This window comes from Semicossyphus pulcher, unplaced genomic scaffold (assembly GCF_022749685.1).
Source record: "Semicossyphus pulcher isolate SPU_LCO1_2020_fin unplaced genomic scaffold, fSemPul1.0.p SCAF_24, whole genome shotgun sequence".
NCBI lineage: Eukaryota > Metazoa > Chordata > Actinopteri > Labriformes > Labridae > Semicossyphus > Semicossyphus pulcher.
In genome coordinates, this window is record NW_027211698.1 from 9,500,877 (window position 1) to 9,516,111 (window position 15,235).

Below are 15,235 nucleotides of genomic sequence, written 5' to 3' on the forward strand. Positions count from 1 at the left end.
TACTACTACTACTACTACTACTTCTTCTACTACTTGTACTTCTACTACTTCTTCTTCTACTACTACTACTACTTGTACTTCTACTACTACTACTTCTTCTTCTACTACTTGTACTTCTACTACTTCTTCTTCTACTACTACTACTACTACTACTTGTACTTCTACTACTACTACTTCTTCTTCTACTACTTGTACTTCTACTACTTCTTCTTCTACTACTACTACTACTTCTTCTTCTACTACTTGTACTTCTACTACTTCTTCTACTACTACTACTACTACTACTACTACTACTACTACTACTACTTCTTCTTCTTCTTCTTCTTCTTCTACTACTTCTTCCTCTAGTCCAGTACAATGCCCGCAATACTGCTGACGCTGCACCGACCTGTCTGTCAGTCTCATGTACTTTACCCTCACTCATGAACAAGACCCCGAGCTACATCAGCTCCGTCTCTCGTATACTGCGTCTATTCAATATTGCATTCTGCTGTATTGGTTTCAGAAGTTGTAGCAGAGGTCACAATGTGTGACTTTGGTCCTAAATTTCTGGCACCAAACAGTTCAGCGTGCTGTTTTGATTGGCATGCAATATTTTTATCATATTTCTGCACACAGCATGAGTGCTGGCAACTGCAAGATAAACACACAGAGTCGCTGAGCCACAAACACTTCTTTCCCTGGGTTAGATTTGATCATGTTTCTGTCATGAGTTTTGTTCGGGTCAGGTTAACAAGCGTTTTCCGTCTCCATTCTCTGCACCCAGCCCGATGATCGACGACCGGCCCGAGCACTGCAGAGCAGGAAATCTCAATCCAAACTCCTCGTCTGTCACTCTGCCCGGCAGCTTTGTTCAGCACACCCCGTATCTGCTTCCAAAAACAGCTTGAAGTCCCATCACTTCTGAGAGTCGCTCATTACCCAACATGCTCTCTGTCTCTCTCTCTTCTAAAGTCCTGTCTGTGTGCACCTGCAGACTCGATGGACTTTGAATCTGCTCTTTTATTTTGAAGGCTGGACCGTAAGGAAATGCAGCCTTCCTTTAATCCTCCCTTCCTCGTCTCTCCTTCCTCCCTTCCTTCCTCCATTTCACACCTTTCCTTTCCTCCTATTTCATCTTCCTTTCCACCCTCTCCTCAATTTCATCCTCCTAATCGTCCCATTTTCCCCGTCTTTCTTCCTCTCCGTCCCCTGCTTCTTCTGCCTTTTCATCTTCAATGTCCCCCTCCCTCTCCTCCACCCCTGTGCTCTCTTGTCCTCCCTTTGGCCCTCGTCTTCTCCCCCCCCCCCCCCTCCTCCCTCTCCTCTTCCACTCCAAATATCTTCCTTCCCTCGCTCCTGGCCATCATCAGCCACCGTCAACGGCGATGCATCCTCTCGTGGTGATCCTCGGTGACAGATTACAGTAGACACACTTTCGCTCGTGCACGCACTCGGAGACGCGCGCGCGCTGCCTGCTGGGTTGATCCTCCCTCACAATGGAACCAGATTAATGTTCTCCTTGCAGCCTGATAAGCCTCCTTTTGTTTGTCTACCCATCAGAGACAGTGTGTGTGTGTGCGTCTTCTCAGAAAGCATCACAGAAGCTGCTGTCCTTTCTTTCTGCGTGTATGCCAGCATGTACGCATGTGGGGTGAGGCCGGGCGGCTCCGAGCCCCGTTTGTTTGTCATCCATTAAAAGGGACGAGGAGCTCGCTGACAGGACGCGGCTGTGTGTGAGCGTCTCAGGGAAGACAGATGGAGCAGCAGCAGCACACAGACCAAAGTGTTGCCTTAATGTTTCTCCCTCTTCTGACCCGAGGGGAATCCTTTTTTCTTTTTTAAATAGTCTTTTTCTGACTTGATCAGTGCTGCTTGAAGAACACCGTCAAATCTCAAGGATGGCCACTTTTACAGGCGGCCATTTTTCAGCCTTCTGGGGACTTTAGAGGAAAACCAGATGTTCAGTTTAAAGGATCAGTCTGCCAGCTGATTGGTTGGCCTTATAAGGCTTTAAATAAGTTGTATTAAAACACAAGGTTTTGAAGAAATTAGCTAGAAGGTTCGAAAGAAGCGGGCCTTCCTGTGTGGAGTCTGCACGCTCTCCCCGTGCACATGTGGGTTTCCTACAGGTGCTTCAGCTTCCTCCCGCCGTCCAAAGACATGCTCGTCAGGCTCATCGAAACGCCCGTAGGTGTGAGTGTGAGCGTGAAAGTCTGTCTGACTCTGTAGCCGCTTTCCCACTGGTCAAAAAACCTGCTAACACTCGGCTTTTTTGCTTAGTGGGAAAGGCTACAAGCAGCATTCAGACTCGGGTAATTATCGCCTCGGCTCCGATCAGCAAAGATGCAAACACGCTAATCTCCACCCCCTCTCCGGTGTGATAGAGTTTGATAAACAGACTGACTGAGTAATAGATGCAATAAAAACCTAACCTCTGCAATATCTTCACTGTTTACTAACCATGTTTAGGCACGTTTTTAAGACGGTGACGCAGCAGAAAAGGGACACAACAGGAGGATACTTCACTGGCAATGGGAAACGAGACAATCGGCATTTATTAGCGAGTCTTCCCGGGTCTGAAAAACACGCGTCAACTCGTTAATTTTAGGTGGGAAAGGAGTAAAAGTGTCAGCCCTGTGATTAAGTGACGATCAGTCCGGGGTGTAACCCCGCCTCTCGCCCAGCCCTGAACAATATAAGCGATACAGATAATGATGGGTGGGTGACTTTCAATAGGCACACATTCGGCTACTTTCAAATAGCTTGAGGTTCGACGCGCTGCTGCTCATGCTGCAGACAGTGCTGAGAGTATTGTGAACAAGAGCGCTGGCGCTCGCTCCTCTGGTCAAACTACAGGATGACATGTTTTTGAAATCGCCTCACGACATTTGTTTAAAGAGCTTTTATCTGTTTATGAAACGCACTGAAATAAATACTAAGCCCTCTACATGAGCCATATCAGCCTTTTTTTTTTTTACTTTTAACGGCAAAGATTCACAGCGAGCGATGTTTAAAGGAAGCAGGATGAGATTTATTTTCTTAAATAACACAGACACATAAAGGCAAAGAGATGAGGTACCACTTTGTCCACAGGGGGCGCCAAAATCACCACAAACGGAAACAAACAGTAGCTTTAAGTTTCTCTCTGTCCTCTGCTTCTGCTTCTGTCCAGGGCTCTGATATAAGACAAGTTAAAAGGACCAATAAGCAGCAGTAACACTAAGTCACTATCTACCGCAATAACTTTTCTTTACCACTAGGTGGCGCCAAAGAGAGCGAAACTGAGAACTTTCACATCAAAGTTTGCACTTTTTAAAAGTTTGTCTCATCTTTTATTTCATGCATAAAAAGTTTCCACTAGTTTAAAAGCAAAACCCAACCTCAGGAATAACAACGATAACACTGCTGTCTCTGTGCACACGGCCCTGCAGCTGAATGGAATGCAGCCATTAATAGTAAAATGAATAGTGCTGCTATTTTTCCTCTGAAATATGGAAACGTCTGGCACCACATTTGTTAGACCTCGAGGAATTTAGCTTGTTTACAAAAACCCTCCGCAGGGTACCTTTTCCGAAAAGGTCAGCATCATCAAATTAACATACGAGTGTGCAAACTCTGCTGCTGCTATTTACAGCCTGAGCGAGCAGCAGACGATCTTCTCTAACTTATATATTCAAGACTGAGAAAAAACAAATCTTATCTGCGTCCTTCTTATCCGCGGAAGAGTATTAAAAGTGCATGAGCCGCACAGCAGATAGTTAACTTCCCGAGCCGAGTTCTGACGAGTGCAGGGGTCCCCGGCAAAAGTCTGTAATCTCGTTATATCGATGTCCCCACTTTGAAACTCGTGTGCAGATAAAGCCGAGGCGTGCAAGAAAAAAGGAAGAGCTGCCTCCCTGCGCTCCGCCCGACGGCGTCTCCCACACGAGGCGGCGACGGCCTATCTCTCTCGTTCACAACCGCTGCGTGCCGGAGCGCGCGTCTGCGTGTGTGTGTGTGTGAGAGAAATAAGTAATAAGGGGAAACTGAGTGTTTAATAAGAATATGTATTCATGAGGCGACAATTGCCGGGGAAATGGATTACATCGCCGCGGGGAAGGTTGTTATCAATGTTTGTCTAAATATTTAATCCCACTCAACTTCTCGTTTCATACATTATCAAGGAAGACACAGAAATGCGCTGATAACACGCGGAGCATTACCGCATGTGTGTGTGTGAGACGAGGGTTAGGCAGGCTCAGGGCTATACTTAGAGACATTATCCGTCTGTATGGGATTAGCATGCTCACCTGTAACCACATCTACACTCTTGCTCTCTCTCACACACACACGAGCTCACACAGGCCTGTGATGTAACTAATTGGTGTGTTTGTTAGTTAATCTCGGGGAGGGGGGAGAGAGAGGGAACACTTCAGTCGCTGCCAGGCGCTTTCACTCACAAGATCGGCGAGCGGTGCTGATGCGGCCGGTCGCTCCGAGACGACATGAGGGAGAAACCACGGAGTCCGGCCTTCACGAGGGTACAGGGAGAGTGTGTGTGTGTGTGTGTGTGTGTGTGCGGGGGGGTGTTGTGTTTTGTGTATGACCTCATGCTTCATTGTAGCAACGTATAGCAAATGAACAGCTCTTATTTTTGCAGCATAATCGATTGTGATGTCCAACTCTCACGCTGACCTGCAGCAAGACGGCTTGACGGTGCTTTTTAAGGAACAAGGGGTCAAAGAGTTCAAACTGGAAGGAGCTCTTGTAACTCTGTTTCAACATTTACCTTAATTTAAAGGAGCAGCTCGCCCCTTGAGAAAGCTACCGTCAGTCAAAGCTGGTGTTCTCTGTAATCGATAGAAGCAAAAATATTTGAAGTTGGCGCCATAGCTGTGGAGAAAGTCGTACAAACAGCTCGTGGTTTCGCCCGTTCTACATTCCTACAACACCCAGCGTGCATTGCGGCCCTCCCTCTGAAAGGAACGGCACGAACGGAGAGCAAAAGCAGGCATCATCTGGCAACGATTTAGCTTCTTATTGATCTCTATAAACAGACATCTGCATGCTAAAAGCTAACAATCTCAAGAGACAAATTCCCTTGATGCTGTTTCACGAAAGCAGCTCAGCGTTTGGATTTCCCCGACTTTCTCGAATGCAGCAGAAACGATTGACCCGACCTCGGTTCAACAAACGAGTAGTTTTTCATCTCCTCTTGAGGACAGACCTGACAAAGCTTCATTTTTACTTTTGATGTTGAATTTGCGGCAAAGGCAAGACGCCTTAATTAAAGTAAATCACAGGAAAATGTTTCTTCTTCGGGTTCATGCAGCAGTTGTTAGTCAGTGAAACTGAGACTCATCAGAAACAGATGAACGGGCGCTCCTTCGGGGGATTTAATGAACCAAGAAATGACGGAGTTTATTTTGCTGACTCATCTGAACACGCCGTCACTTCCCAAGCTGGTGACTGGACTGGATGTCAGGAAATCTGTGAACTTTGACCCTCTAAAATCTGCATCAAACACGTCATACCAGGTGCTCTAAGTTGCTTCTTTTGAGTACAATGTGTGAACCTTTAGTCCTCTTAGCTAACTCGCTAACAAGCTCTTAACCTCTTCAATCTATTCAAATATAAGCTCGCTCGTCTTTGATTTCCCTCCTCTTTCTGCGGCCTTCAGTTCCTCCGGAGGACATTAAAAAAAAAACCTCACAAATATCTCGTTTCATCTTTTAAAAGCCTCATGAGTATTTACGGCAGCAGGCAGCGTACGAGGGGAGAAAAAGGCTCTCACCACCTGACTGTTGCTGGATTTCTGCATGAGTCAGAGTCCCATTTTTGACTCATCTTTTGGCGTAATTTCAGCCTCTGAAGTGTATTAGGCTGTGTGTGTAGAGGTGGCGATGTAATTCAGCCGAGGCTTTTTATACTCTGGCTGCAAAGTCTCCGAGTAAACAAGATAACGGGTGTAAATATGTGAATGAAATATCCCGAGCTCCCCCGAGGACTCTTTACACTCACATCTTATCTGGATCTCACGGGTGCCTTATCCGGAGATTATTCAAGTTATTGTTTATGGGATGTTGCTTTTATATACCTGGATGCATGTAAGCATCCACTCCCGCGTTTATACTCTGCTTTATGTGCTTTTTGACGAGGTGTGTTTCCTGCTTCCTCAGGCGGCGCTCAGGCAGAAGGAGCTGGAGAAGAGCGTCCAGTGGGCGCAGGAGAATGACAAGAGTCTGCGGCAGATCCAGGACTCGCTCGCCAACACCGACCGCCACCTCACCGCCTACCTGGCCGACCACATCGACGCCCAGCAGATCCCGCAGGAGGCTCAGGTAATGAGTAGTGTTTTTAAAGGGGGCGTTTTATGCTAATTTCAAGCTTCATATTTCACTCTGTGATACCTGTGGAGTAGCTTAGCATCATTTACAGTTAAAAAACACCAGACTTTTCTCACACTGGTGCTCTGTGCAGGCCCTCATACAGCCTCTGCCTCCGCCCCTGGAAAAAGCCGCTGTCAGTCAAAGTTGGTGTTCTTTGTAATCGATAGAAGCAATAATATTTGAAATTGGCACCATAGCTGTGGAGAAAGTTGTAAACACAGCTCGTGGTTTCGCCCATTCTACATTCCTACAACACCCAGCATGCATTGCTCCCCTCCATCTGAAAGGAACAGCCCAGCGAGAGACGCTGGAGTGAAATACTACTACAGAATCCGAAATACGACGACAATACAGCAGTGGATCGTCTAAAAAAGCTTCAGGTCTGCAGTCGACATTTCAAACCTAACGATTTTGAATGAGACATGACATCGGAGGCGGGCGTCCTAGATTGAGGAAGTGTCGTTTAGCAATCTCCCTGGCCCCTCCCGGGCCCATTGGAGAAGTGGATAGCATCCTCCATAATACTATTAGCTCCCCATAATAGCATGATAGGACTGAGGTTGAAAATCGGCAAACTGGTCCCTTAAGAAACCACGCCCCTGCAAGCCTGCTTTCTTCTGATTGGCCAGCTCTCTGTGACATCACAAAGTGCAGCGTGTAGAAAAAACTGTGTGAAACCTGGCGTTCAAAGCAGCCTGAGCTGAGAAGCCTGGGGATTTCTCCAACATACTTTTACCTACAGATTTGAAACTTCACCCACGTTTTGTCTGGACATCCAACATTGTAACATTATGTCTTAAAATGTGAAACAGCATAATACCCTCTCTTTAAGGAATGACAGAATCAGACGTGGGCCTTGAACTAAACTTTTCCCATTGTCATATTAAGCTAATTTATCGGATGATAAATTATTCCACTGAGACCTTTTCAGCTCTGAAATACACTCATAATCCCAAACAAGTAGAAAACTAATGGGTTTATTTGTGCATTTCTTTGCTTCACAACAAAAACAATTATTTTATATTCGCTAATCCTCCTTTTACAGAGAAACTGAACTTTAAACATTCCTGGAGATTTGTCTCAGTTATGGTGGATAAATGAAATATTAAATCAACAAAAGGTCAAAAGAAAATAACAAACAGTTCTATTAGAAGTAGAGAAATAGGTTAGACCTGTTAATGTGGGGTTTCTGCAACTACAGCTGATGGGTGGAAGTAACAAATTACAAATACTTTTTGAGTATTTACTTAATTTAAGTCAGTAATTTTAATAAATGAAGGAAGTAGTTTGCTACATTTGTACATCCATCCGTTACGGAGTAAAAAATGTATCTACGGAAATTGCGAGCTAGAAAGAAAAACTGACTCGGACTAGACAGACACAAACAGCAGTGCTGGTTGATTTTCACTGAGTTCACAGTGAAGAAGGAGGGCTGAGCTGCATAACGTCAGTGAGCCATGAACAGGACAGAAGACAGTTCAGAGGAAGCACCACCTTTGACACAGACTGAAGGAAGTTTGTTTAACCAGAAGCAGCCGTTAGATCGCTCTCTTAAAAGTCACCAGACTCCATTAACAACAACGGTAATTTTACCTCACAGAAAACGGGACTTGCTGGTCTACCGCTGCCTCGTTACACGTCCTTACACACGTTAGTTCAGAACCGAACGAACCCTTTAAAACACCACACAATAACACAAACAAATAGAGGTAGCAGTAGACCATCAGCAACTTCCCGTGTTCTGCGAGGTAAAATCGCTGATTTTGTCAATGGAGTCTGGTGGCTGCGAAGAGAGCTGCTGTCTCATAGTTTAATTTTGACACCAAAACATGTAAACATAGGGCCAAGGTTTGAAAATAACAAAGTTTCATTTTAGTTCACTTGCATAGGATGCATGTCTAAGGTAACCATGGCAACATGTCTTTATCATAAAAATCAGTGGGGTGGGAAAGTAACTAAGTAACTTTAACTTTGAGTACTTAATTGTCAGGTGTCTCTAAATTCATCTGTCATCACATGGTGTTCCACCCAGGTTTATGTAGCAACTTCCACATTCAGTGCTGAGCCGACACAGGTGCACTGATGTTAAAGAGAGAACACATAACTGCTTGATGTAATGCGCCATAAGCACAAGGTTATATAGGAAGAGGTGTTTGTACAGCGTGTTTATAGCTGTTCTGAGCAGCCACGCTGGAAGGCCGGCAGTCATTCAGCGTGATTTAATATAAATACACAGATAACTGCACATGCTCAGATCTGCTCCCTGAAGACATTCAAAGTGTTGCAGACCCAGCTTACTTTCTGCACACAGCTGGAGAGTGGCGGTTGGAAGAGAAGGTCACAGGTCACGCAGACGGATGACAAATGTGTGTCATGTTTAAAGCAGCATTCACGTTTTGTTGCATCGAGCATAATAAAGATAACTTTGTCCTTTTGAACAATGATGACTCTTTGCCACGGCTGCTAACGTTAGCATTTCTAGTTGGCTATCATCCGTGTTGTCCGAGCCTGACCTGTGATCTGACCTTTGACCTCCTGAGCAAACGCAGCTGGAGCACTCGCTCAGCCTTTCTCTTCCATCATGACCAGCGCTTTCTAATCACAGGCGGGTTTTCCGTATGACACATGATGTTGAACCCACATAAAACGTGCACCCGAACCCGTCCGGGTTTCAGGGTTCCGGTGGACCCGTGAAGACCTCCAATCTGGGGCTATAGCCTTTTCCCACTGGTCAAAAAAACAGCTAACAGTCGCTAACACACGGCTTTTTTGCTTCGTGGGCATTCAGACCCAGGTCTAGACCCGGGTTATTATCACTTTGGCTCCGATCGGCATTGATGGGAACACAAAACCCATGTCGACACGCTAATCCCCGCCCCCTTTCCGGCGCGATGCTATGCTCCGTCGGTAACATCTGCGACTCCTCGTCATCTCAGTTACAAATTCCGCCCGTCGCCGTCCGAGCAGCGCTCGAAAATCGTTCAAAATCTGTCTGCGGCGACTTTGATGAACGAGTAATAGATACAATAAAGATCGTAACACTGTTTACTAACCCTGTCTCCGGCACGTTTGTGACGTCAGACGGTGACAGAAAAGAGACCGACAGGAGTATACTTCACTGGCAATGGGGAAAGAGACAACCGGCGTCTGAAAAACCGGCGTCAACACGCTAATTTCATTAGGAAAGAGGTGTATTTGTCCACCTGATAAGCAGCTTTTATGGAGTAAACTGACGCCTTACACCGGTGTAACAAGACTCTGATTGAACAATTTGACTTCAGCTGGATCCGGTTGGTTCTGACCTGGCCTGACTAACATTTGGGAACAAACCCACCATCACCTGAGTAAGACTGACTACACCCCATAATGATCACACTGTGTCAGGCTGCATTAACATGCTTTAAACTCTTTCTATTTTTAGGTCAGATTTGTGTTAAATTAAAAGCAAAGCACCGGCTTTTCAAAATAAAAGTTCCAGCTAAGCAGCTGTAATTGCAGGTTTTTAGTCGACTCATGAAATCCTGTCGAGCCGTCGGCCTCGTCAGATTGACTTATTAACGGAGACAGCTGCTTTGACAGGTAGAGAGAGAAGAGAGCGACAGGAGAGGGGAAGTACACTTCAGAATGTGTGTGTGCGTTTGTGTGTGTGAAGAGAGAGAGAGAGAGAGAGAGAGAGAGAGAGAGGAGAGGGGGGCGCATGCTCTTCTTCTCTCTGTGGTCCTAATTAAGCCTGGAGCAGCTTTGGACACCATCGGCAGTCGCACACACACACATGCTGCGTCTGTCTTTTCTTCCTCTGACGTCTAATTCCCTCACACATCCTCGTCCCTTTTTCTTCTTCTCTGACACACACACACACACACACACACACCTTCCATACTAAACTATAAGTAATTAAATCACGGCTCATAATGACGTGAGCGAGAGTGCGTGTGTGTGATTGAGGGAGAGAGAGAGAAACGTCATCCTTTGCGCTGGTGGTCGTCGGCACACGTGAAGGTAATCTCTCCACTCGACACACACACACACGCAGGATGATGAGCGAATGATTGGATTAGAGTGGTGTGGATGAGCATGTGTGATTACAGGCCACTTGGTATTTAAAAAGAGAGAGGGGTCACAGAGACCAAGTGTGTGAGAGAGGTGGAGACGCCTTCTCCTCTCTCCTTAACGCCTCCTGCCCCCTTGTGGTCAGCAGGAGCAGGTACACTATACATTTAATGGCTCTAGTTTTACTCATCCACATTTATACTTACAGATAGTTTTTGGCGTTTTGTTTGTCTTACAGAAAATCCAGACGGAGCTGAGCGGCCATGAGGCCACGCTGGAGGACATGAGGAAGAAGAACCAGGACAAAGACCCGTCCAACAGGGTCATGGGACAGATTGACGTCACACAGGTGCGCTCTCACACCTGCACGTTACAAACACAGACAGACCACTTGAAAAAGTTGTAGAAGGAGCTGTGAGATTTTAGCTCTGCAGCCCGCTCCTCATTTCTCCTCCAGGCTACAAGCTCCAGGCTACATTAGCAGCTACTAGCATGACACACCGGACCCTCCCAGCTGAGCCGTCCTGTGCTGCAGTTTAGACTCGTGCAAATTATAAATACAGACCAACGCACAGAAAGATGACTTTAAAATTTTGCAAGTTAATGTGTAGAGAAGATTTGATATAGGACTCCACTGTGAGTGTGATCTCCTGCCAACGAGCCGATCCGAGCAGGTGGATGCGCCTCTGCAGGCTGCACTTAAGACTTTGTTGTTGTTTCTGTCTTGTTTATTTACATCACTTCCTCACTCTTCCAGCAGCCGTGATGTGTGTGTGCTATAGCTGGATTCAGGGGCTGCATCCTTCGAAGGACGCGCTCTACGGAGGATGCATCATTCGTAGCCTGTTTGGACGCTAAGGCCGAACTGAAATGAGTCCGCTTATCCGTGGCAGCAGGCTCAGCAAGGTGACCCAAGTGTCCCTCTCCCAGCTCCTCCTGGGGGATCCCGAGGCGTTCCCCAGGCCAGACTCGATATATAATCCCTCCAGCGAGCTCTGGGGCTAACCCGGGGTCTCCTCTCAGTTGGACATGCCCGGAATACCTCCAAAGAGAGGCGCGCAGGATGCATCGTAATCAGATGCCCGAACCGCCTCAGCTGGCTTCTCCCCATCCGCCCTTAACCTTGCATCACCAAATGCAGTTCCTCTTGCCTAGCAACAGGTAGCTGGCAGGCTAACTAGCTTACATAGCCCCTTTTTGTTTAGCTACTCGACTGAGTTGAAACCAAAAACTTTTTCATTCCTCGACCGTTTAGGAGGCCGCCGTCTTGTTTGAAGTGCCGCGCGATAAATCTCAGGGAGGCCTTTTCCCGGGCCGGGAAGGATCCGTTGGGCGCTTCCTTCGCGGCTCGGGAAAAGGAGGACGCATTTGGTGGCCACTTCTGAAGAAGCCTCTGCAATGGGACAGCTTTCGACATGCCAATTGGCCTTCAAATACGCCCGTTGAACCGGGACACGGCTGATGTTTGTGCCTCTCTCACAGAAAATGCTGACGGACGTGTGGACAAAGTTCCGCCTCTTCCAGAAGCCGGTGAACTTCGACGCTCGGCTGGCCGAGTGCGAGCGCATCCTCGCTGGGGTCAAAAACCAGGTGGGGCTGCTGGACATCGGCAGCGTGGAGCAGGACGTGGTGCAGTCGCAGCTGGAGCAGTGCATGGTGGGTAATTGCGCCACGGCGGGCGGATCCAGATGGATTGATCGGATGTTAAGCCACCCCGCTGTGTGTGTGTGTGTGTCTAACAGAAGCTGTACAAGGTGCTGAGTGAGGTGAAAGGCGAGGTGGAGACGGTGATAAAGACAGGCAGACAGATCGTTCAGAAGCAGCAGACGGAGCAGCCCAAAGAGCTGGACGACAGAGTGACCGCGCTCAAGCTGCTCTACAACCAGCTGGGATCACAGGTCAGAGCACACTCACACAGGTACACACACATGATCATCAAAGTCAGATCTAGACGCAGGTTTGTCCCTTTGTTTGAAGGTAACTGAGAGTAAACTGGAGCTGGAGAAGAGTCTGAAGTTGTCCAGGAAGCTGCGGAAGGAGCTGAACGGGCTGACGGAGTGGCTCGCTGCAACCGACGCAGAGCTGACCAGGCGCTCTGCCGTGGACGGGATGCCCAGCGACCTTGAGGCAGAGGTGGCGTGGGCACAGGTAATGACACACACACACATTGGAACACGAACACATAAAGCAGAACACAATCATTAACGATCATTTGTACCCGGCAGTCCATCCACGCAGAGACGGAGAAGCGCCAGCCGCAGCTGCAGGCCGTGGTGGACCTCGCCGAGGCCCTGAAGGCGGTGCTGCGGGGCCACGGCGGCCTGGTGGACGACAAAGTCAGCCTGCTGCGCTGCAACTGGATCGCAGTCACATCCAGAGCGGAAGAATGGCTCAACCTGCTGCTGGTCAGACGGAGAAGCAGAATTTCAAACACCTCACGATGCTCATCTGTCTTATTAGTTCTAAATTTACACCAAACTCCCTAAAAATAGCTGATTAGTGTCGCTGTTTGCTGAACGTCTTCCTCTTCCTCTCTCAGGACTACCAGCGGCAGATGCAGAAGTTGGACGGAGAGATAGAGGAAGTGAACGGATGGATCGACGGAGCGGAGAAAAAGATGGACGAGATAGACAGCCAGGGACCCAACGACACTGAGCTTAAGGTTGTTATGCTTGTCTTTATGTATGTTGTGTTTCAGCCGATCTAATCTGTTTGTAGATGAGGTAAGAGGGAGGTCGAATGTGCTGTTAGAGCTGTCCTGTTGTTCGCTGTGAGACAGAGTGACACGCTTATCTTTTGTTAGTGACCTCTGTGGGGCAGTGAGTGTTCTTCTACACTGTTTTTAAATACAGCGACAAACATTTATATTAAGTTGCATAAATTAAATGCAAAATATTAACTTTTCCTACACAAAACATTTTTTATGCAGTCTTTCTTTTATAAGAACACTAACTGAGTTGAGATAAGATTAAAGTATCTTTTGTTACATTTTCTTTTTTTTTTAAAGCAGCTGTGAGAAACTTTTGGTTTGTTGATTTTGGCGCCCCCTGTGGACAAATCTGTACCTCTTATCTCTTTGCTAATTTTATCCTGTACGTGCTTAAAGGAGCAGTTCGCCCATGGAAAAAGCCTCTGTCAGTCAAAGCTCGTGTTCTCTGTAATCAATAGAAGCAATAATATTCAAAATTGGTGCCATAGCTGTGGAGAAAGTTGTACAAACAGCTCATGGTTTCGCCCATTCTACATTCCTACAACACCCAGCGTGCATTGCGCCCCTCCCTCTGAAAGGAACGGCCCAGAGAGAGACACTGGAGTGTAGTTTAGCGAGCTCCCCGCCATATGACGCTTTTGCGTAGTCTGGTGGAGGTTTTCCAGGGCCCACTGGAGAAGCAGATAGGCACAGAGCGAAATCGCATTTTTTCCCCAACATAATGGCGTTAGTTCCTCATCATAGCATGGCAGGACTGAGGTTGAAAATCGGCGAACTGGCCCTTTAAGTGGTGGTTTTTATATCTCATCCTCCTTCCTTTAACAGTCATACGAATCACTCACTTTAAATTTTAACCCTGGAAAATGTAAACAAAGGCAGTGTGCAGTTAATTGCTTCATCTGACACCTACACCCCCGCTTTCAACATTAATCAGTCTTGTCGCTGATGGTCTGGTTTGCTTTTGTAGCTCATATAGAGTCATCAGAATTAATTTCAGTCTGTTTCATAACCAGCGAAAAACTCCTCACAGGAGCTTTAATTAAACTTTAAATCAATTTTCCTCATATATAAACACATGAATACTGATTTGTAAGCTAGGGGAAGACCACAATAGTTTATTTATCATATATAATATATATCTTATGGTGAGATTTTTATTTAAATACAGATTTATAGTAATAAAAAAACAAAAAAGATAAAGCAACATGAGCAACTGGAATGCAGCTCTTTTTTTTAATCTATAAAAACTTCTTAAATTGGCCTCTGACTTTGTTACGCCTAAAAAAACAAATGACTCCGAGGTGTTACCTCTTGAAAATACACCAAAAAATCTTAATACTGGAAAAAGTTTTCAATTTTAATTTGTCAATTGACAAAATGTAGTGGTATATTACATTTACGATATTCAGTTGATTTTAGGTGCAAATCATCATGACCTCCTTCTGCCGTCATTCACTCATTACTGTGAATTTTGTTCAGCAATATGAAAAATTATTTGTTTGCAATGTTTTACCTCCTCTTCTATAATTTTTTAATTTTACCCGAAACACATTCATGATTTATTTTTCTCCTCGCTCTGCCCAGAATTTCAAAGCAGCATCTCACAAACCCAGAATGAACTTCAATCAATCTTAAAGAAGCTTTTTAAATCTGATGCAACTTCCATGCCTTAGGAAATTCACCTGACTTACTGTGTGCCTGCATGTGTGTGTGTGTGTGTGTGTCCTGCAGGTGTTGCGCGCGGAGCTGGAGCTGACGCGGGGTAAGGTGGAGGAGGTGCGAGCTCTGGCTCAGGAGCTCATGTCCACCAGGGGGGAGAACTGCCAGGCGCAGGTGGGACCCAAAGTGGAGCAGCTCAACCAGAGATTTGACACCATCGCTCAGCGCATCACCTCCGGACTGGTAGGACAAATATACTCTCTGATTACGCCCCAACAGCCTGATAAGATTTATGAATATTTCAGTGGTTGTTTATTTTAAGTAGAATATTCTTTCGTCTATCTCGCTAAATACTTTAATCTAACTTTCCACATAAATATTCCTCAAGAACTCCCTAAATGTTCTTCAAACTCTCACTAAATAGACTCCAAACTCTCCTAAATTTACTTCAAAGTCGGACTAAATC

General features: G+C 46.2%; 1 protein-coding gene across 4 annotated transcripts in view; it reads left to right on the plus strand.

Annotated features, from left to right (window-relative positions):
* The window catches only part of dmd (dystrophin), a 195,945-nt gene that overhangs the window by 82,339 nt on the left and 98,371 nt on the right, over window positions 1-15,235 (plus strand). For all 4 annotated transcript variants that reach the window (XM_069675656.1, XM_069675655.1, XM_069675657.1 and 1 more), the window contains exons 29-36: window positions 6,141-6,302; window positions 10,639-10,749; window positions 11,883-12,056; window positions 12,143-12,298; window positions 12,378-12,548; window positions 12,626-12,805; window positions 12,940-13,062; window positions 14,842-15,012. In XM_069675656.1, coding sequence (XP_069531757.1) covers window positions 6,141-6,302; window positions 10,639-10,749; window positions 11,883-12,056; window positions 12,143-12,298; window positions 12,378-12,548; window positions 12,626-12,805; window positions 12,940-13,062; window positions 14,842-15,012 — 1,248 coding nt within the window. The remainder of the gene's footprint in view (window positions 1-6,140; window positions 6,303-10,638; window positions 10,750-11,882; window positions 12,057-12,142; window positions 12,299-12,377; window positions 12,549-12,625; window positions 12,806-12,939; window positions 13,063-14,841; window positions 15,013-15,235) is intronic.